At 46.5% G+C, this 21,035-nt stretch overlaps 2 protein-coding genes across 2 annotated transcripts in view; both read right to left on the bottom strand.

The window, feature by feature from the left end:
* Positions 1–2,837, bottom strand: part of LARP1 (La ribonucleoprotein 1, translational regulator) — a 106,895-nt gene extending 104,058 nt beyond the window's left edge. Inside the window, exon 1 of the mRNA XM_085317932.1 lies at positions 2,828–2,837. The gene's annotated coding sequence lies outside the window, so the exon portion shown is untranslated. The remainder of the gene's footprint in view (positions 1–2,827) is intronic.
* A 7,866-nt stretch (positions 2,838–10,703) lies between these two features.
* SAP30L (SAP30 like) overlaps positions 10,704–21,035 on the bottom strand; it is a 15,129-nt gene continuing 4,797 nt past the window's right edge. Inside the window, exons 3-5 of the mRNA XM_085317822.1 lie at positions 19,431–19,553; positions 17,727–17,825; positions 10,704–15,736 (exon numbers count right to left, since the gene is read on the bottom strand). Coding sequence (XP_085173948.1) covers positions 15,608–15,736; positions 17,727–17,825; positions 19,431–19,553 — 351 coding nt within the window. The 3' untranslated portion in view covers positions 10,704–15,607. The remainder of the gene's footprint in view (positions 15,737–17,726; positions 17,826–19,430; positions 19,554–21,035) is intronic.

The following is a 21,035-nucleotide window of genomic DNA, read 5'->3' as shown; positions in this document are numbered from 1 at the left end:
GCGGCCGCCGCGTCCTGCCCGCCCCGGCGGGGCCCAGCCGCTTCCCCCCGCTCGCCCTCCACGGTTTGAAGTAATCTTTGCTCCTGCCCCTTGCAAGCAGTATTCGGCGGCTCCTGCCCTCCCTCCTGCCGGGCCGGGCCGGGCCGAAACGGTTTTAGTTTTTTGCCGTTGTAAATACGAGGAACCCTGTCCCCGTCCCGTCCCGTCCCCCTCCGCTGCCCGACCGCGGCCGAGAGACRCGTGGCTGCGTTGAAACTACCTAGAGGTGCATTTGGGAACGCTCCTGTGCCGGGTTTTCTACCTCAGATCTGCATGACCACTTCCCGAGGGACCGGGCGCGCCACACCACGTATTTAAAAGCAAATAATTAAAAAAAAATAAAATTAAAACTTTATGCAAACAGCCTTGGGTCCCCCCCGCGTCCTTCCCCGCCGCACCCTGGGCCCTTCTCCCGCAGTCACGGTCAGACTCAGCCCGTTCGCGCTCAGGGAGCCGCTGCAGAGCGACCGCCATCACCCGGGGCAGGGGTGCGCGGGCACGCAGGAGAAGGCAGCAGGGCTGGTGGGAACAGTCCCTGGAGAGGACCGGGGCTCCCTGGCCAGGCTTCCCTCCCTCCTGCCTGCAAGGGGTGAAGGGCGCTGGGCTCTGCAGGTTTAAGGATTCCCCCTAAGTCCGTGCCCAACTCAGGTTGATGCACGCTAGGGAATTCCCTTCCTGGGCTCCTTCACACAGCTCCTCAGGGCCTTTTCTATGCCAGGCTTGTAGATGCACATTTTACATCAAGGCTGCAAATGCCCAGAGAGCGAGTGCAGAGAAGGAGCTGGAGCTAGAGCCCCTCCTGCCCCAAAACCCTGGGAGGCACCTGGCTCTTTAGGGGATCCTCCCGAGGTGTGTGTGTGCGGGGGGGGGGGCGGGGGAGGGCAGAGATTGCAGCTCTCCCCTTCTCCCTTCTGCTTCCCTAGGAGTTGGTTCTGTCCCACAAGCGCACACTTGCGGTCCACCCTAGAGCCCGAACCCTGCCCCTTCCCAACAATATACATGTGAGAGGCTGGATCCTGACCCAGGAGACCCCAGACAAACTTCAGGAAAGTCAGCAGGATTAGGCCTTTACAGCGGCTGCACACCCTGGTGAAACGCAGGCCCCGCTTCATTACGGCACAGACATTTACCCGCAACCCTGCATTAGCRCGCTCCCAGGTCCCACACGGAGACACGGGGCTCAGCTCCACATCTTCAGCCCAAGCAGCTCTGGATCCCGCAGCTCTTTCGCGGAGGGATCCCCTCTTAGGAGCTGCCTGTGCTTCATTTTGGAAGGAGCAACGTCCTCCCACCCCCCCTCCTTGCAGTACGAATGCAACAGGCGCCTCCGACTGCAGATACACCGACGGCCGTGCAGTCTAAAATCTCCTCTGTGCAGCTTTTCTCAGGCACAAATCCTTAATAATTCTTAATAATTAAAGCTGAATCCTCGCTCTGTATTTTGCGCGCACCCAGCTTTGTTCCTGCAGCGTTGCTCCCAGGGCCCAGGCACGCGCGCTGGTGCAGGGCCCGATCCTGCATTCCTTGCCTGGCCCCGTTGCCGTTCCCAGAGATGTCAGGATAAACTCAAATTCTTGTCAGGCAAAGAAAACCAGGACAGGAGGAGCTGTACGTTATTATAGGGTTAATCAGAAGGTTCATCTGGGAGCGTTTTCTATTTAAAATCAAGCTTTTGCTTGTAGCTAAATGTATTGTACTAACGATGCAACATCTATAAATCACCCTCATGTCTATCARTTTGTGCGTGTGCAACTGCATACACCAAAAATACACCAGCTCACCCCAGAGCATCTGCGGAGGAGCAACTTAGGTTTCCTAACCACTTTGTGCGTGTGTGTATAAATACAAGCGCGCACATATACAAGCAGGGAGCAGCTACGAGAATCGTGGACGGCCTGGGCTCTGCAAGCGCGGCGCCGCTCCTGGAGCCTGCAAACCCCAGACGCGCAAACACGTTGGGGAACGGCCCGGGTCATTAAACCTCATTGTACGTCCAGGCCGCGTGAATCAGCCTGCCAGCGCGGTAGACGGGCTCGYGTTGGAGCCGCTGTACAGCTGTCTTCCCAACCCCAAATCAAGCCTGTTTTCTGATTTCTTTGAACGAGGCTGAGATGAAAATTGACTGCTAGAGCAGAGCAATCAGCCCACGGTGGTATTTTTTTGTTTTTGCTCATGCTATAAAAAGTTTAGCATGGCACCAACTCCGTGAGCGAAGCTAGAACAGGGCCTTTCTAAAAACAAACACATTCACTACAAAAAGAAACAAGAAAGAAAAATTACAGAAAATCTGCCCCAAATACCCTATTTTATGGCTGAATTTCACAATCCCTTACAGGGCTGGGTTTTTACGGGAAAGCTCCCAAGCCATCACCATAACACTGTAATCCAGCGCACCGTAAACGCGTCCGGCCCCAGATCCTGTTTACGTGTGCTAGCTCGTACCCCGTGTACGTGTGGCGCTAGCCGGGGCTGCCTCGTGGCGCGGGACGGGAGAACGCGCTGAACCGCCATCTCCGGCTTGCTCTCCCGGCTGACGCGGGAGCACTTTGCGCACAGGACGGTCCTCAGCAAGGGGCAGGCGGGGGGGGGGGGTCCTCAGCCCCTCTCCGCACCGGTCCCCTCCCTCCCCGCGCGGCAGGCTTTATCTGGAGCGTCGTTTTGGAGTCTGGGGACCCTCCACTACCCTGCTGAAAACCTCCGGCCTTATTCGTCTTACAAGTTTCCAGCTTTGCATCTGGGAAGGGGGAGACCCCGCGCAGCCGGGCCGGTGCCCTGCTCTCACTGCGAGAATCGTTGCCTTTCTTACCACCAGCTCCTGCTGCGGGGTGCCTCTTGGCTGCAAACTTCTGCAGAACTTCTCTCCCAGGGCAGCCTCCCGCGCTCTTTCATGAGCTTCCAAGGGCAAGCGCTCTCCGTTTCCATGCCTGCGGAGGGTTTCCCTGCCCAGCAAGGCCAGCTCCCTGCCAGGGTGCAGGGTGATTAGACCAGYGTTTTGGGGTGGGTGAAAACAAGCACTAAACCCTTTCCATTCCCCGGCGCTGCACTGCTCCTCAAAACGAGAGCTTCAGACTTTATTTGCAAGCAGTTCRGTGCCAGGGGGAGCTCCGAGCTGGAGAAGAGCAGATCGGGGGCCTGTTCATGCAGGGAGCGTGGAGGACAGGTCCGCTGTGGGATCCTATCCCCATGGCAGTTTGTCCTGCCGGTGCCAGGCGCTGCACAGCACCGTCCCCACCTGGGCACCACACACGCAGCGTGCCGCGTTTCCTCAGGCTCACCCTCTTGCCCTGCACGGAAATTTTGCATGGGCAGAAGAAGAACGGTTGACCGCCAGCTCTAAATTTCCATCTAGCCTAGCTCAGCGGCCAGGGCGCGCACCTACGGCTCGACCCTGCCGTGAACTTGATGCCGCCGGGAAGCGGGAGACTCCCGGCACGCAGGCCTGCGTCTGCGGTCGCCCGGGCAGAAGCACACGAGCGCACGGATCGCTTGGCCCCGGGCAACATCATACGTGCCGCATCCCCCGCTGGAATCCGGCCCCGGGGACGACGGCGGGGAACCGGCGGCCCCCTCGTCCCCTCCGCCCGCCCTTCGCCCCCCGCCTGGCCAACGGCGCAGGAGCTGGGGGAGAGACGCCGATGGGTCTGCCCCACTCTGTGCCCCGCTGCGGTCTGGTGTGCGCAGCAATAGCTCCCGTCTCTTTTGCATGCTTCTCCCTCACTGCCAAACSGAGACCCTGCTTGTTGTTGTTCTAGGTATTTATGGGCCTGTTTATCTGATCCTGGGGGAGCCTATCCTTATCGCAGAGGCAGCAAGGGAAGGGTTACACTGGACAGCCCGGTAGACAGTATGGAGCCAAATAAAATACCAATCTGACAAAAAAAAAAAAAAAAAAGAAAGAAAAAAGAAAGAAAAAAGAAAGAAAAAAGAAAAGAAAAAAACAGAAAGACCCTCCCCCCCCCAGCCCAAGCCACCCGCTCACCGGGGAGTGAGACGGTACCTGGAGCTAAACCTGCAGTGCCAGAGGAGCGGGGCAATGTCACACACTTCTGCACAGCTTCACTTCTCTGCTCCCTGGGCTGGCTCCTGGAGGGGAACCGGCTCCACGTGCGTCTCGTGCTGGGGCTTTCCTGGCCTCCCCTGCAAAGGGCAGAGCCTGCCCCGGCAGCGAGGGAGCCTCAGAGGCCTCCAGAAAAGAGCGCTGCAGGCTGCGACCCCGCGCACACGCCTGGGCACCCAGAATGACTGCCAGCATGCGGGGGACATCACTGGGGGACGCGGCACTGGAAGAGGAAGAGAAAAAGGACTTTTCAGTTTCAGGCGGGACGTTAGAGCAGCCGCTCACAGCCACCGCCGCGCAGGACCCGGTGCTGACCCGCGCGGCACCGTGTCCGAGAGCCCCTCGTGTCCCAGCCGGGACTCCGCTCTGGCGGCTCCCTGGGGCTAGCGCAGGGCCGCCCAGCGGCGCGGGGGCCCCCGAGGAGCGCCGGGAGCGAGAGGCAAGGCCGGTCCCCAGGGACCCGCTCAAGGTCGCCCCGAAGGTCACGGGCAGGAGGCCTCTCCGGCCGGCGCCCAGCGCTGTTCTGTCCTGCTGGCGGGACCCGGCCCAGTGCCGGGAGCTCCCACCCCTGCAGCACGCACCCACGGGCGCAGCCCGGCCYGCCGGAGGGTGAAGGCACCTCCTGCCATGCCAGCAGGAGGGCAGCCCCATGCCCAGGGGGCCAAGGGGGTCCCCCGGCTCTGCCCCCTCCCCGCTCTAATTACCTGCTCTTAAGGACGCGCCTGGCGGTTCTGGCCATTTAAGGTGGCTCCAGCCTCCCTCGAGAAGGGTAATTGGGCCATAATTTGTTTTCGGTGTCAAGATGGCGTCAAAGATAAGACAAAAATCTCCAGGTTTGGGGGCTAAAGAGACAGGAGAAATCCTGACCCAGGGCCGACCTCGGAGGAATGGCCACAAGTCCCAGTAAGTAACATGGCAGGTGAAAGATTTACTGCCAGGGCAGCTTTTTGATCCTCACCCAACACTCGGAGCCTCTCAGCCCAGTTGCTGGCTCCCAAGCCAGACTGTCTCCTCCTGCACTACTTTGGAGGCAGTATCGCTCTATCCCTGTGTCCTGCCTACACGCCCGGGAAACGCTCCCCCCTTTGGAGCGCCAGCTCCCCGCCACCCCTCAAGTTACCCGTACGAGGCAGAAACCCAAGGACAGGTTTTGGCAGCAGCAGACGTGCCAGAAAAACATCAACTAGAGTAAGGCTTGCAGTAGCAGGAGTTTTTTCTTCTGGGAGTGTCGTTCAGTATGGGAGGGCTTTCTATCCAACAGAAGCCCCTTCAGTTGCAAAGTTTAAGTTTTTTCCATGCTTYCAGAGTCATGCGATTGTAGACTCATCTAAAGAGAAGATGCATTTCTAACACATTGCTGTACAAACAACATCCAAGCATCGAAAGTCTCTAAAGCCACAAGGCAGATAAAAATGCCAAACTTAAAAACAAAAAATACAACACTTGGTTTGCACCCTTATGCCTATCCTTGCTTGGGTTTACAAGCACTGAGCTCGGCCTGGGGTGTGTCTCTCCATGCAATTGTCCATGCTGGGAGAAAATAGAGTTGCACTGGGCCAACCTTTCAAAGCATGTCCTTTGAGCAACAGACAAACTCACCTCCAGCCTCATGCCCCCACCTCTCCAAAGCCAATCTTTGCCACTCCACTCCTAGTGCAAGGTGTTGGGAGAAGTGAGCATTTACTCCCCACATATGGTTTACTTTGTGCACAAACACCCATCCTTGCCCTGCTTGATGGTGGAGTAATGCCATTAGCAAGTGTCTTCTCCTGCAGTAAAGCAATTTTGCTGCCAATTTCCTGTTGATCTCCTATGACATCTCAGCACAGCCCTCAAGAAAGGTGGGTGATGTGCGTGGCACAGCAGCCCATCTCCTTCTTAGGTAGCATTTGGGTTTAAGCTCCAGGATGGAMGTTGGGGCTGTCTTGTGAAGAATAAGTGTCCTATAGCTCAGGAAAGGGGCAGTGAAAAGGAGATTTGTACAGAGAAGGGCTCTGCACCATCTTCAATCAGGTGTATCTGTAAAAGCTTTGCCTCTCCTAGTAACTTCAGTGCTGAAATTGCAATAGCAAGGCTGYGGGAGCAGCCAGGGTGCTGGCCCTGAGTAGCCTGCAGTTCAGACAGGCCAAAGAGTCAACAGGCCTGCTGGAGCACAAGTGGGAAGTGTGGATTGGTGGGAGGATATTTACTGGAAGAGGAGGRCGAGGAAGGTAGTTTCCAAAGAGGTTTAAGCTGAGGGACTGCAAAGCAAGAACATGCACTTGGAGCCCTGCTGATTCCTTGCAACAGATCATTGAGGTTAGGAAGGTCCTTGCTCACAAAGTTTCTTTTTTGCCTGCTAGTTCTTTAGTGTTAGGAATTCAAGTCCTGACCACCCTGAAAGACTTTACAGTAACCAGAGAACTAGGRGAATTTATGGCATTACTAGCGGGTGAAAGCTGAGGAATTGAGAGGAAAAGAGATTTTTGTTTCTTAAGCTGTAGCTACCTTGACAAAAATTCTCATGGCCTGCAACTGACCTGCAGGAGCAGCTGGGGAGTGGCAGGGGCCAGAGCAGGCTGGTTTAATTGCCTCAGCCTTGAGCTCTCTTCCCAAATTGAGAAGGCAGAGAGTTCTGAGTCTGAGCTGGCACACTAAGTTTGTGTCAGCCTTGAAGCTCCCTGGTCTGCTAGCCTTTCCTAATTAGTTCCCACTATTTTGGTTCTATGCCTGATGGAGATACTGGAGAAGCAGGTTTTGCACTAAGGGCCTATTAGCTAGGCTCAGACTCACGTCTGGGCTGTGCGTTCAGCAAGTCACTAAGCAAAATGGCCAGGAACCAAGCTGGTGGTGTAAGGCTAAACCCAAGCGATTCCACATCCAATGCCCTTTTGGCCTTCTTTCTCTAGGAACATGGCACAAAGAGGTGCAAAGTCCCTGTGGAGATACCATTGCTTGGGGCTGATGAGCAGCATGGATAGCAGGAGGAGGAAAAGGGGAAAAGGAAGCAGGCTGGCCTCTTCCAGGGAGGGACTGTATCTCCCCCAGCACTTTAGTTTGTGCTTGCCCTGGACAGAAGCTCTGCCTGTACTCACTGGTGTCACTGTGTCAGTGAAGAGCCTTAAACCTGCATTTTATTCCAAGGAAAGTGGAGGCACAGAGGGTGGAGCTTAGTCAAGGCCAGTAGCAACGCACAAAGGGCTCCTGAATCTCAGGCCAGCTTTCTGTATGAGGGCCRGGACTGGCACCCAGTAAACCGGTAGAAATTCCAGAGGACAAGAAAAATGGTTCCATTGGGCAGGTGGGTTTGGATCAGTGAGAACATCAACCTGCTTGGCACAGAGAAGGAAGAGCTGAAAGGCATCGTTTGGGGATGCCAACAGGGATCCTGCTTGCCCTTGTGGYAAGGCAAAGCTAGGAAGATGCTGGGCTGTTTTCCTTGTGTCTCCGCATAGAGGGGCTAGATGTGGCACCAGCCTTTCCCACCCCAGCCCAACGAAAGGCCAGTGATTTGGATGGCAAGCCACCAAACAGAGGGGATCAGATTGCTCAGGGCTGCTGGCCAGGCCTTGGTTGCTGGCTTCCCGCCTGCTCAACAGGCGCAGGAGTTTGCAAAAACGCAGAGGCCAAACTGAACTATGAATGAGCTGGCTCTGGGACGGCTGGATGCAACCCACTGCCTTTCCCTTTCTAAAGGGAGACTTACCCACACAGCACAARGAAGAGAGAAGTAATGTTCACACACCTCTCGTGCTCAGAGCCTCCTCCCTGCTCGGTGGTGGCAGCTTGGGTTAGTGAGCTTGCTAATGCTGTGCCTCTCACTGTGCTCTCAGGTCCCTTGGTAGTCCAAGGGACATGCTCTAACCCTGTGGCAGTAGCAGCAGAAGGAGCAGCAAAGCCATCTCACCTACCTGACACTTCCTTCTTTACCTGTGTCGCAGTCTCTGCTACTCCCTACATGGGCAGCTCTGTCTCCACCTTGGTGCTCCCTGCTGAGGATGCTGCAGTCATCACAGAGCACTTCCTGAAACACATAAAGGAAGCAGATCTTGGAAAATCTTCCACAACAATTAAGTAAAAACACATTATGGGGCTTTGAGGCAGTTAGGTAGAAGCCAACATTGCTTGCAAAGATGAGAGATGCAAAATTGGCTCCAGCGCCTGGCAAAGCGAGACTGAGTGCCGGCAGAGCTGTGCAGTCATCCCTTATTGGATACAAGCGAAATGAAAAAAAATGAAAGCCTGCCCCAAGGCTCTCGCCTCCACACTTAGGCTGCTAGACCACATTTCTAAAACATAAAAACATCAAATCCTCATTCACATTTTCCCCCAGTTCTCTGCACTGCCCTTTCTGCTGGGGAGCAGAGACACCGACGCCTGGTTTACATCAGCCGCGTGAGGCGGCCGGAGGAAGGCTCAGGCAGCGAATCGGACATGTGCAATTTCAATCTCCACCAGGAAAAAAACTCAAACAAACCATTTTTATGATCTCCACATCCCACTACAGTATAGTCCCACTTCCGGTATCTGACACAGCCAGCTCCTGCCGAGGAGCCATCTTTGGGACAGGAAAATGGCTCTGGTCCCTCTGCCAGCTGCACACAGCCCCAGGCTCGGAGGTGCAGCTGGCTGCACAGCACCCACCACCTGGGCTGCTGAGCTAACACTGCCCTCACACGGTAGCAAGGAGCAGAGAGAGGGATGAGCAATTTTAGGCTGATCAGATCAATCTGATATTTGCCCAATTTTCCAGTGTAAATATATTAAAAGAGATTGGAACAGATTCCTCCTTGTTTTTGAGTGTGAAGTCTTGTGTGGGTTTCTTGGCAGGAAGCCAGCATGAGATTAAGCAGCATTATTTATTAGCATATACAAATAACAGATTAATCCACAGAGTTTAAGTCACTGGAGTTTCCACACCCTCTCGTGATAAAAACAGCACCTGCACAACAGGTTGCTGCTTACAGCCGTCCTCCTCCTTTGGGTATCGCTTGGGTGATGTCCCGTGAAGTGATCCACTGTTTTTCTTTGTTTCACGATGCTCCTCTGCTTGCCTGCGGCATCTCTAGTCTTGTCTTCCTCAACAGAGTTTCCTGAGAGGGGCAGTACTTCTGTGGCACAGCAGCGTGTTATCTTGCACAAGTTCCTGCTTCATCACAAAARCCTCCAGATGTGTCCACAAATGCAAGCACTGAGCACATGGGATTTGTTTCTGATGTGCCAGTTCCATCTCTCCCAGCTCTACAATACATCCAGGTTTGTTTTTAGCTAAGGGAACAGTAGACTTGCACGTAAGTGCCARTCACTGATTGTTTCCCACAACAGAGTAAAGCATCTGCATGATTTACTCTATTTTATCAAAGTCCTTTCCCTTCCTATTCCCACTCCCTTGTCCTCACTATCAGAAGCTATTACCTGGAGACGTAGGACAAAGGAGACCAAGTTTTTCCTGCAAGGACAGGCATGGTTGGCCGTACAGACAAATTCTGCATAGCTGGAAGCTACCTTAGAGCAAACAGGAAGAGCAGCAACATAACCTGCCACTCTCCTTCCAGAGCATGTTTTAGCACTTGCCATTAATTCAGTGATGATGAGCAGTTAGTTTGCCGTAAGATGGAACTAAGGAATAAGGATACAGTAACTGCTGTGGGATTATTTAGTTAAGAAATACATATGCAAATATTTACTGCATATCAACAGTACAATTTATTTTGGTGATGATAAATTCAAGTCATGCATTTGAGTATAAACTCTCAGTATTCTATTATCTTTTAGGAGAGCCCAACAATCTGAAAAGCTACCCTACAGCTTCTTTCCTGCCCCAAAATGAAGTCTAAACATACCTCAGACAATACCAGCACAGCCTTGAGAAATTCTGTATCAGTTCAGGAGAACAAAGTATTCAAGCCCCAACTTCTGGCATCACTTTCTCACAACAGCAAAAAAGCCTTTGCCATGCCACGCGCAACACAACGGTCAGGAGAAAGAGCAACACAGAAAAAAAAGAAATGAAATTAAACTAAACAAAGCACTTCACAGGAAAAGAAAGGAATGTCAATGACTCTCTCAGCTCATCTGATTTAACACTGTGGTGCTACCTGTCAGCGTCTGTAGCAGAACTTGTCTCATCAGCTGAAGCCGTATATGGAAGATGGCCAAAGTACACTTTTGAAGGAAGCAGAAACGCAGGTTTGATCTAGATATAAATGAGATTCATTAGGAAACAGATGAATCAAATGAGATGCTGCACTTGACTGACAGTTCATGATAGGTGGAAAAAAAAAAAAGTCATAGAAATACAAAGTAATGTGACTATCCAACTAACTTCATCTTGCTTCCAAAGCCTTTTGTTTGCATTCAAAAGACTCCATGATTTGTCTCTTTGCCACCCACACACCTTTGTCATAAAAAAAATCCTATAAATTGACTTTGCTACTTCGGGCTTAATATTCTCTAGTATGAAAGAGCCATTTTCCCCTTTACATCTGCAATATTTTCAGTCCAGGGAGGCAGAGGGAAAGGACAGTGAATCAGAGAAGCCTGGCACAACACAACTGTGCAAAGCACGACTCCATTGGAGCCAAATATTCTAAATGCAGAAAGGCAAACACAGAAGGAAACATAGACCTTATTGCTAGATAGATCATTTATTAAAGTGGAATTCAGCATCTTCATCTTTGTCAGACAGTACAGAGTTAAAGTCTCATACACAGTGGAAGCAGGACATTTCCTCTACCTCAGAGAAATGAGTTCTACAGTTTTGCTATAAGTTACTAAGTTGCTTTAACAATACACAACTATATTACACAGTTAAAAATACAAGGTGTCCAAAACATTTGGCATAAGATCAGCACAACACATGGAGGCCAGAAACAGAAGAGGGAACACACTTTTTTTTTTCTCCCAGTAAGCCTATTAGAACACTCCAAGCTATTTTGCAAGTTACCTACTATTCACTTCCCCAGCACTCTCGCTGCAAAGTGGAGAGCTGTGGCTAGGACAGAAGCAAACCTTGCCCTGTTGGGGCTCAGCTACCTGCTGTTGTACAGGATGGCCTGCAGAGTTGCTTGCAAGGGAAACTCAGATTTAAGGCAGGAGCCCCCCCACAATCTCCCCACACTTTCTTCAACCATTTAATTAATTCCAAACAGGCAAGTCAAAAAGGTGAGACTGGGGTTAGCTGTGAAAAGTGCAAGGAGTATCTTACATCATAACAGTTAATTTGCACTTTGAAAGAGGAAAACAAAAGTCCCTAACTTGATAAGCTAGAGATGGTTAAAGGGCATCAGTGTCAAGAGAAGTGAGGCATCAACAACATTCTTCCACCTTTGGGACTCTTCAGTCAACGCTCTGGGCAGGACAAGCACTCCTTTTTGCAAGGGAGGATACCTCATCTTACCCACTTTTTAAACTGTAGAGGCAAAGTGACGCTAGTGCTCCAGGGAAGTATAACAATCTGCCAATTTAAATAAACAATCCTGCAGACCATTCCTTCCCCCTCCAACTGCAGTTACTGCTGAAGATCTCCCATTGGTATTCACATTTGGCTCAACCAAAAGACATAAAGTGCACACCTTCCCCCTTCTCCTCTCATTAAACATCCATTATAAGAGTTAATACAGAACACATCTTCCCTCATGCTGCTAACACTGGAAGTGTTTCATTCAGACTCTCCAGGGACCATGTTGTTTCATCTTTTCTTTGCTATCATGACCTGCTTGAAACATACTGTGCATTATTTTGGCTCTTGATTTCAAAGCCTCTGAAACCAGCTTGCACTTAAGACTAACTTTTAATGCCAATGTATTTCAGTCAAGTCTTGCACACTAAGGTATCTAATGGTTTGCAGCCACACTTTTAAGAAAATTTTAGACACCAGAGTCTTGGGGCAAGCAGTACAAACCTGCCACCTCTGCTTTTCTCAGTTTGAACATCCAAAGTGCCTGGCAAAAGAGACATCATCTTTTAATGCAATTGTTTACTTCAGGTTGATATACAATTTTCCTTGAGATGCAGATATTTATGAAAACTGCATGCAAACAGAGCCTCCTTGGATATATTTGCACTTTTCAGCCATCAAATTGCCACCAACTCAAGTCTTCACACACTTCAAATTCCCTTGAATTGAGCTCAAGCTGATAATTACCAGCAATAATTATTTCTTCTTTCCTTAAAGAGAACAGAGGGTCAGTATACAGAATAATTAAGCCTAGACGAGATATTTCCACATTATTTGTATTTTATACTGATGGCTTTGTATCTGACCAGAAGTCTAATGAAGTTAATGCAGCTCTTCAATGAGAATTGAATTAGGCTATGTAATTGAAATAGGCTACGTAATGGCTGCAGGGTTTCAAAGATGATTCCTCTGCCCCAGGTTGAATGTCAGCTATGCAGGCTTGTAAGAAATAAGCGTCCAGTATTACAGGTGGAAGGTGACATGTGGTCATCCTCCCTGCCCCCAAGGCTTGTGCTCCATGGTTCAAAGCTAGACAGAATTTAAGGCCCATCCGTGAAAAACAAAATACAAAAGGAAAAAAAAGTCTCATCACGCCAGCCAAAGCAATTTGGGTCTTCCATCTTTCCAACGAGTCTCATCTTAAAAGTGCTGAGAAAATATCCTACCTCATGGCTTCACATGTGTGAGGTTCAAACACATTTATTTTAATTTTTTTCTTTTTTTTCTTAAAGAAAAAAAAGTTGGAAAGTCTTTAATTGGCATGCAGCATATGGAATCAAATACACAGAATGGTATTACATAGAATGACAATTGCATTGTTGCGTTTTCTGGTTATTAGATACTAAATGCTTTTCAAGAATCACAGGCACCCTGAACATGGATATTGCTACTGAATTGACATGTGACTTCAGTTTATAGCATGGCAGCCACAAAGTGACTAACCCTTCCAAAAAGACATCATCCTTCTGCTGAAGGCTTTTTGTTCTAGCTAAGTTGAGAACAAGATAATAAGGCATTTGCAAGAGTTTATAAGGCCATGGGGTCTGACACCTAAAGACTCTTCAGGTTTTGGTGTCTTGCCTCCAAGCTTACCACCTTATAAACAACTGCTAATGGCTGGTAAACAACTTATCATCACAATTCACTAAATTTTTTTCAAAAAAGTATAATTGCTTTAAGAGTGAAACCAACAGCAATGACATTTTACATCAATTGACCATTTTCAGAGGGAAGGAAAAAAAAAAAAAAAAAAAAAGAAGGTTTCCCGGATACCCCCTCCACACAAACCATACCAGTGAACATACCTGAACAGATGGAACCTGCCACCATATTTGTGTGAAAAGAATCAATTTCCTGCTAGCTGCTAAAACACCGCAACAGATTTATTTACTGTTAGGAATAAGAAATCTCACAACAAAAAACCTCCCCAAATTGCATTTTCACAATTTTGGTCTAGAAGTTACGATGAGGCAATACTCTCAACTCAGAAACTCATTTTCTCTTGGTAATATCCTCTGATTACATGAGCACTTTCAAGAGGTACATACATTCAGAGAACATACCCTCTTCACTACCTGTCCTGAATGAGAGAAGCCAGATCATGCTGACTAATGTGGGAATTACTCCATCCTTTCAATAAGGAAAGGACCAGTGTAATTAGGAAATTTTTAAACATTCATGAAATACTGATGTAAGACATTCTCTCCTCGTTCCTTGAATCCCTCTTCTGTCTGACATTCTTAAAATTCACACTGAATTGAATGAGGAAATGCTGGAACAATCATACTCCTCAAAGCTTCACAAATGGGACAGGTACCATAACAGTATTTCTGCATATGACACAGGACTTAATGTTGAAGTCTGTTGCATATTTGGAATATTAGCAATATTAGCAAACATTTCAAAGCTGATGCAAACAGCTTGCTTTGAGTTGTGACTTGACTGGTAAAGAGACCTTGGGAGAGCTTCAACAAGAGCTTCACTAAGTAAACCCTTCATGCCTTACAGAACATGTGATGCAGTACTGAGTTAGGATTTTGACCTGCACGTTTAGTTCTTCAACAAAGCTTCATCCAGTTTTGGAATATTAAAACCTGCCATTGACAAAATGCTAGCTAATGTTTTCTACTGTTCAGTTCGTTGCTTAAGGCTTGTTGAGAATATACTCTCTAAAGAGGAGTCTTGGCATCTTGTAACAGAATGGAGACATTGGTTAGGACAGCAAGAGAACAGTGGTTTTTTTTTCTTTTTTTAAAAAAAATCCCCTTGAATAGAATTTGAGGTCACTGGAGAACAGTCATTCACAACCAACATCTTCATAAGCTTCTTTTGCCAAAATAACCACTGTGTTATTTATAAGGACACCTTGGCTTTAAATAACAAAATCAGAGTGATTTCCTCCTACAGCGCCCAGTTACAGAGCACCAGCACACTACACTGTTTCACAGAATTCTTATGAAAGCATGTGTAATGCTCACAAGAGATGAGTGCTTCAGTACTTTTTGTCCACTTGCATTGCAAAGACAGATGAAATGCAACATGCTCCAGTTAGTTCACTACTCTGGTTATGATGCTACACCCATTAACATAAATCTGGTTTACACTAAATGGAGACTGCTGAGCACACTAATCTACACAGCAGTTTTGTGACATCTGCTAAAGACTAACTTCAGTATAAAATTCATGTCACTTGTGACTCATACCTGATCTGACAGAGATTAAAAGGCAGATGTCTTAACCTGCTGTTTCACTTAACATTGCTGAGCCATTAATATAAGGGAAACACACATAATTGAGTGAATTAAATAAGCATTTCTACCAACATGATCAAATGCAGCAGATAAAGCTACATTTGCCTTAATACCACATTCTGAGGAAACGTAAGTTGTCAAATACTAACAGACAATTAAGTAGCAAGTTTTTAAATAAAAGAAATTAGGAAAAAAAAYGGTTTCAATGAGTTATTTGGCTTCCATGTTGGGAAACAAAAAAAAATCAAAATGGTCAAGTCACATTCACTGGAGTAGATTCAGTGTGCTGAAGCATTTGTAGAAGTTTGGGACTTGAAGCACTGGCTCAAGGCAAGTCAAGTCATGTGTAGGTGGGGATCAAGCTTCAGACAAACTTCTGACCCATGTACCTTGATTATGAATTTTCTCTCTGCTGCTATTCCAGTCCTGTGCCAAGATAAATTGCATGGTGGTTTTGTGATGCAGTCTGAATTCAGTGAATAAATTCCATTTGTGGTCTAAATTGCACTGTGATGCAGATTTCCAGAAATGGTTTAAAACACCAAGTTGACAAACTCCACAGTCCTACAGATTTACTTTGTTTCCCCATTATCCTCATTTCTTTATTCCAATATGACTTTGAAATGAGAGGAAGAAAAGTCTTCAGAAACATGCTGGTCACATGTGTTCAAATATTCCTGATAAGAATGTCTATATTTTCTGTCATCCAGACTTACTGCATTTAAAGAAATTTACAATATATTTCAACAGTTTTTATATACCTAAAATGCACAATACCATCTGTTGCCTCAAGGTCTCCCTTATTCCAAGTCCTGTTAGTCTTCATTCTAGTTGCTTGCTACTTTCTGATTTCTGATCCAGCCTGCTCTTATTGTTCTTCACCATATAGATGAAATAAGCAAGTGTCTCTTTCTCATTCACAGGAATATTCCTGAAGTGACGGCTGACAGTCTAGAAGGAAAACATGTAAAGAGACAGAAATTCTGAAATTAAAGAGTGGAAATAATCATAACTGGGGGTTCTTTGCACTTTCCGAAACTGATTTGATGGCCACTGAGCATAACAAACTTTTAAGCAAATATGCACCAATTCAAACTGTCAGTCCTCATTTACCTCTCTTTCTCTATACAGCTAGAATGTGCATGTGAAGAAAACAGTCTTGCTATCTCAGCAGTATTTGAAGCCAACCTACAAGCAGAATTTGGAAGCCAGAACGTCCTCCTGCCAAAGTAGCATAGCCTCTTCTAAGTGTCACTTCATGCTGAGATTATTTGGAGAGCAAGTTTTCCCTGAATCTCAGTATTTTAAAGGATAACGTCAGAACTATTGGAACGCTTTTCTGTGTGAACTAGATGCAGCAAAGATTTATAATCAACAGTGAAACTAATGAGAATCTTTGTCCAAAGCAAAATGCACTGGTAAGCTTTCACCGAAAGGAACATCAGGTATTTGCAACAGGAGGGACAGGGTTCAGCTAGAGCTACCCCTCTCTGACATGAGCATAAATCATTGATCATTAGCTGCTTTTTCTTGAAAAAAATGAATGTAAGAAACATCTTGAAGCTGGAGAGGAGATTTGCTTCTCATATAGAGGAAGCACTTTTTTGGTATCCAACACAGCTCCAGAACTGAATTTGGATGCAGGCTGAGCAATGAGTCACTCCAAGAAGATTTATGGAAGTTTGAGTTTTCCTTACGGTGGGTTAGCAGCAGGTGTCTAAGAGCCTCAGGCAGCAGTGATTCAAGCATGGGAGCTGGACGAGGATCCAGCGTAGGGTCAAAGCTGCTCAGACTTCACAGGAAATCTGGGAAGTGTGTGACAACTTTAAGTTAGGCTCCCCTTAAGGTTATTTTCTGCTTGCATAGTAGTTTTATCCTTTTTTTTCCCTCTCCTGGGCATATTTATGATAAATTGCCTAAGTATGTGGTACTCCATGGCAGGAGGTAACTGAGAGACTATGAACTGGTTAGTTAGAACATGACAAATCAGGTCTACTAGGGAGGACATACACCCACCCTGTTTCATTCACCTTACTCTTCCATGCACTACCCTAAACATTCTGTGCATTCATTCCCTAATCTACTTTGAAAGAAAGCAAGAAAGAGTTTTGCTGGCTTTTTGGGGTCTTTTTTTGCTTTAAAAAACCTAAAACAAACTTTTCAATCTTTGGGCAAACAGTTGTAAAAGTCCAACTTGAAAAATATTAGTTACCATTCAGTAACTGATATAGTTTCTCCAAGCTTAGAGGAGACTTTTCCCAGAGAATGCCTTCAGATCAACTCAGGAGAGCGAGCAGGTGCACACCTCAAGATGCACACCAAGCACAAACAACAGAATTATGCTTTTAACAGGTATCTCACGTGGTGTGAAAGAACTGGTAGAGGCCCCAAGGAGAGATCCCTTTATTGACTTAACAGAGAATTATAAGATGCCAAGATAAAGGAGGGAAATATGGAATTTAAAGTCATGGTCAGTGATTTTTGCTTTTAATAATAAGCAATTTCAACAAGTTCAAGTGCCTGCGAGGAAAGAAAAACTAACAGAGACACTGAAAGTGACTATTAGTATGTAACTTTGAGTTTCTGTAAGACTAGCATGCAGGCCACTAAAAACTATGGTCTGTTTCTGTTCCCTAAAGGTGTCTATAATTGACTGTGACTATAAACAAGGAGGGAAAGGAAGCAGAGAAAAACATGTTACTAAGACATGCTTTCAAGAGGCAGCTTCCAAAGCTTCCATGATTGCCTCAGGTGAAAGAATGCATGCAGCTTTCTGTTGGCACCATCCCCTGAAACTCACCACAGGGCACACAGTATAAACTAGTAGGAGAGTCAGAGTCACTAAAGGTACTGGCATCCAAGAAAGGAGCATTTGAGCAGAGGAGGAAAAAATAATAGCTTTTTTAATAGCAAAGATAATACAACTTCTGTCATCACTTACTTCTGCTAGTTGAGCCTTGTTGAGTCCAGGCCTAGTCTGTAATTTATAATGTCTCTTGTAACGTCGCAGTGTATTCACTTGGAGCTGGAACAAGTCAACCTGGAAGTGATGCAGAGAAGGGGGATGAGCTCTGCATTCCTGCGTAATAGAAGCTATCTAAATATAACTCTTTCTTCCTCAAGAGAGCTGCTCCTTGGCCATATTCAGAACCATATCGGCTTGCCTTAGTGACAAATCTAAGTATATTTTGTACGTGTTAATACTAAAGGACCAAAATAGCCTCAGGGAAATACAAAATTTTGTTCTGGTTCACTTGCTGTCAACAGAATTGCTGGCCAATTTCTGCTCTCAATTACACCTCTGCAACCTCTGAACAAAGGGGAACCTTTTGATCCCACAAGGTTTAAAAAGCTCACATATGAGACATCAATTTAGCAAGGACTGAACAAATGGCTTGTGACATAAACCAGTACAAGAATGGAGAAGAAATGCAATTCAAATATTTCAATGGAAAGTGCACAACTTAAAAGCAGGGGGAGGTTACAGGAAGGAAGATTAAGATCATGTGGGAAATGCCATGCTTCAAAGACAAAAGGAAGCTCTGTTGAAAACCAAGAAGAAAGGGCATTATGACTGATATAACTCAGCGGGGAGCTCTGCAGTGTATGATGTGCATCCTCAGTTTTCTACCACCAAACAGCCTGCATGCTCTACAGTACTAACATCCTCAGACGCCGATTAGCTCTTCACCGATCATTCTAGTAACTAAGGTAAACCCCGCATTGGAAAGTTTTGGCTGAAAACTCTGTTGAACAAGATCACTAGCAACCAGAACAAAGTGACATATTCTAAAAACATCCCCCCACCCCCCMAAAAAAATTTCYACAGTATTTTATTTTCCAGAACATCCAGCAGACACATAGCTTTGCTGACAAAACAATTCTAGTTTTTTCAGAACAAAAATGCGCTGTGCCAGTCTCGATGGCACCTCCAGCAGAGGGCTCTGCTGATGCAGCTGGAGCCTGGCTCCACTGTGAACATCACCTCTGCGCAACTTTTCGCAATGTCATCAGTACTAGAATCATCATCAAAGCAAATACTGTGAACAATAGCACAGAAAAGTGTGTTTTGTAACACAGAAAAAGATCTCCTCAGAATAAAAGCACACTAAGAATGCAGTTTGTGATTTGAAGGTAGTTTAAAATAGAACCAAAATACTGTATGCAATAATCTGGGAAAGCTTAACACCTTCGGACATCATCTACCCAAGCATACAGTGACTGACCAGATGGACTCTGGTGGCTTTGCAAGACAACGTATGCTAGATAACAAACAATCATATTGGGGCCCCAGGCATTGCTAAAAATATATTTTTCCTTTTAAGTGAAGATTAGTACTAAACTCTATTTTAACACCTCACTGTTTGAAAGCTCTGCATACGTGAAGCTGTGCAGTTACACTGCCATACCTACCATTATAGAAAGTCTTATACGGGCAAAGGACTAATCCAGGGATGATGATGAAAATTAGAATATTATACATCAGATAAAGTCTTCCTAAAGATGACTTTAAATTCATAGTGGTTTCAGTAAAGCTGCAACTTAAAATCTGTAGATTTTAAGATACATGAAAATTTCTAAGTGAAACTGTGACATGCTCAAAATCAGTAAAGCACCCTACACCCACTTCAGACCCCCTACTAACCTCTGGGACATCCGTTTCATGCTCAGGAGAGTCACCTCCGTCATCGCTTGTCTTTCTCTTTCTTTTGTTTCGGACACTTTGAATAAAATTCTTGTGGAAATCGCAAATATACAGATGCCTCACCTAAGAGTCAAAAGTGGTGAAAGAAAACAATCAAAATACTGTAAGCTGCTTAGACACCAGTATTACAGACAGCATACTTCCTACCGCACAACTGACATTAAGGAAATTCTAATCTTAAACCCCAGGTCTGATATCATATTCTTGAATTAAAGATAACTTACATTACAAACACTAAAGAGAGCGGAAGCGAAGGACTCAAGAACTCCAGGAGAACCCAGAACTCTGCTGATAAATTCTTTTATTATGGCTGTGATCACATGTCAAAAGAGTGAGGGAAAAAAAAAGGTAATCACCTACAGGAAATGTATTTGTTTCAGGAATTACCACTGAGTAATTAAGAAAAACATTATTCTGTCCTGTGCTTGTGAACTTTCTTGTTTGAATGGTACATAAGATTATTAATGCAAGTTGTTTCAAAGTCAGGTCAGAATAAAACCTTAGTTAAAACAAGCAAACTAAAAGAAAAAGTGTCTTTTTTCCTGTAACCCAAGGAATAGTATCTATATAACAATGGGCCACAAATGATCAAAATTAACATCAGAAAGCCACAAATGTCTTCAGACAACAAATGCATCCTACATTTGAAATCATTTTACATAGCCAGCTTCATACTTCCCTTCACTGTTACTTCATTAGCCTAATTGCTTCTTTTTATTTCTAAAGTCTTTCATCTGATAACACAGAATTTTTTCTAAAATGAAAGGAGTGACTGGACCACTACAAAAGCCTGCTGAATGCTTAGATCAGGAAAAAACATCACTTCTTCTAGAAATAAATTTATTTTTCAAATTTAGTCTCTCTCTTCACACAATATTTTGCATTTTGGCTGTATAAAAGGAACCTAACCAACTGAAGAAGCTGAAACAGACCGACTCAAATTTTCACCTTTTTGTTTTCAGTTGTTTTAATTCTTCAAGACCAAGTAAGAAAAGCATAGAGAGCAGACTTATGTTAACAGAGTTGCTTTTAAGGAATTCCGTCTGTAAACCTGGCAGGCTGCTCTACTTTACCTGTTCTCTACTCAGCAAGCAGCCTGTTTCTCCCTGGAGCTGAAAGCTGCCACTCAATGTCATTAAGCGGTCAGCAGCAGCAAATCCGGCTGTTTGGTGCCAACCGCCGAGCAAACGCGCCGCTGCTCCGTTTAGGAGGTAGCACACCTCCCAGGCTGAGGCGGCTGCGACATTTTTTTTTTTTTTTTTGAATAATCAGCTTCACTAGAACCATGAAATCTTCCCAGTTAAATCCACCAGTTACACCCCACCAGAAGAGTTGTGACCCACATAACGTACGTCGCCCAGGGGCGCCGGCATTTTCCAACACGAAAGTGAAAACAAGCGCTGGCGCCTGCGAAGCGCGGACAGCTCGCGGCTCCGCTCACAGCCTGCTCCCGCGCACCGAGGGCCCTTCCCAACGCGGGTTCACACCCGCCTCGCTAACGGCCACGCCAAGGCCGGCGCCGCCGTGTTTTCACCTCGGCGCGTC

This window comes from Rhea americana, unplaced genomic scaffold (assembly GCF_003343005.1).
Source record: "Rhea americana isolate MKP2758 unplaced genomic scaffold, rheAme1 scaffold_51, whole genome shotgun sequence".
NCBI lineage: Eukaryota > Metazoa > Chordata > Aves > Rheiformes > Rheidae > Rhea > Rhea americana.
Note: the sequence above shows the minus strand (reverse complement) of the source record. Positions and strands in the feature narration are given on the sequence as shown.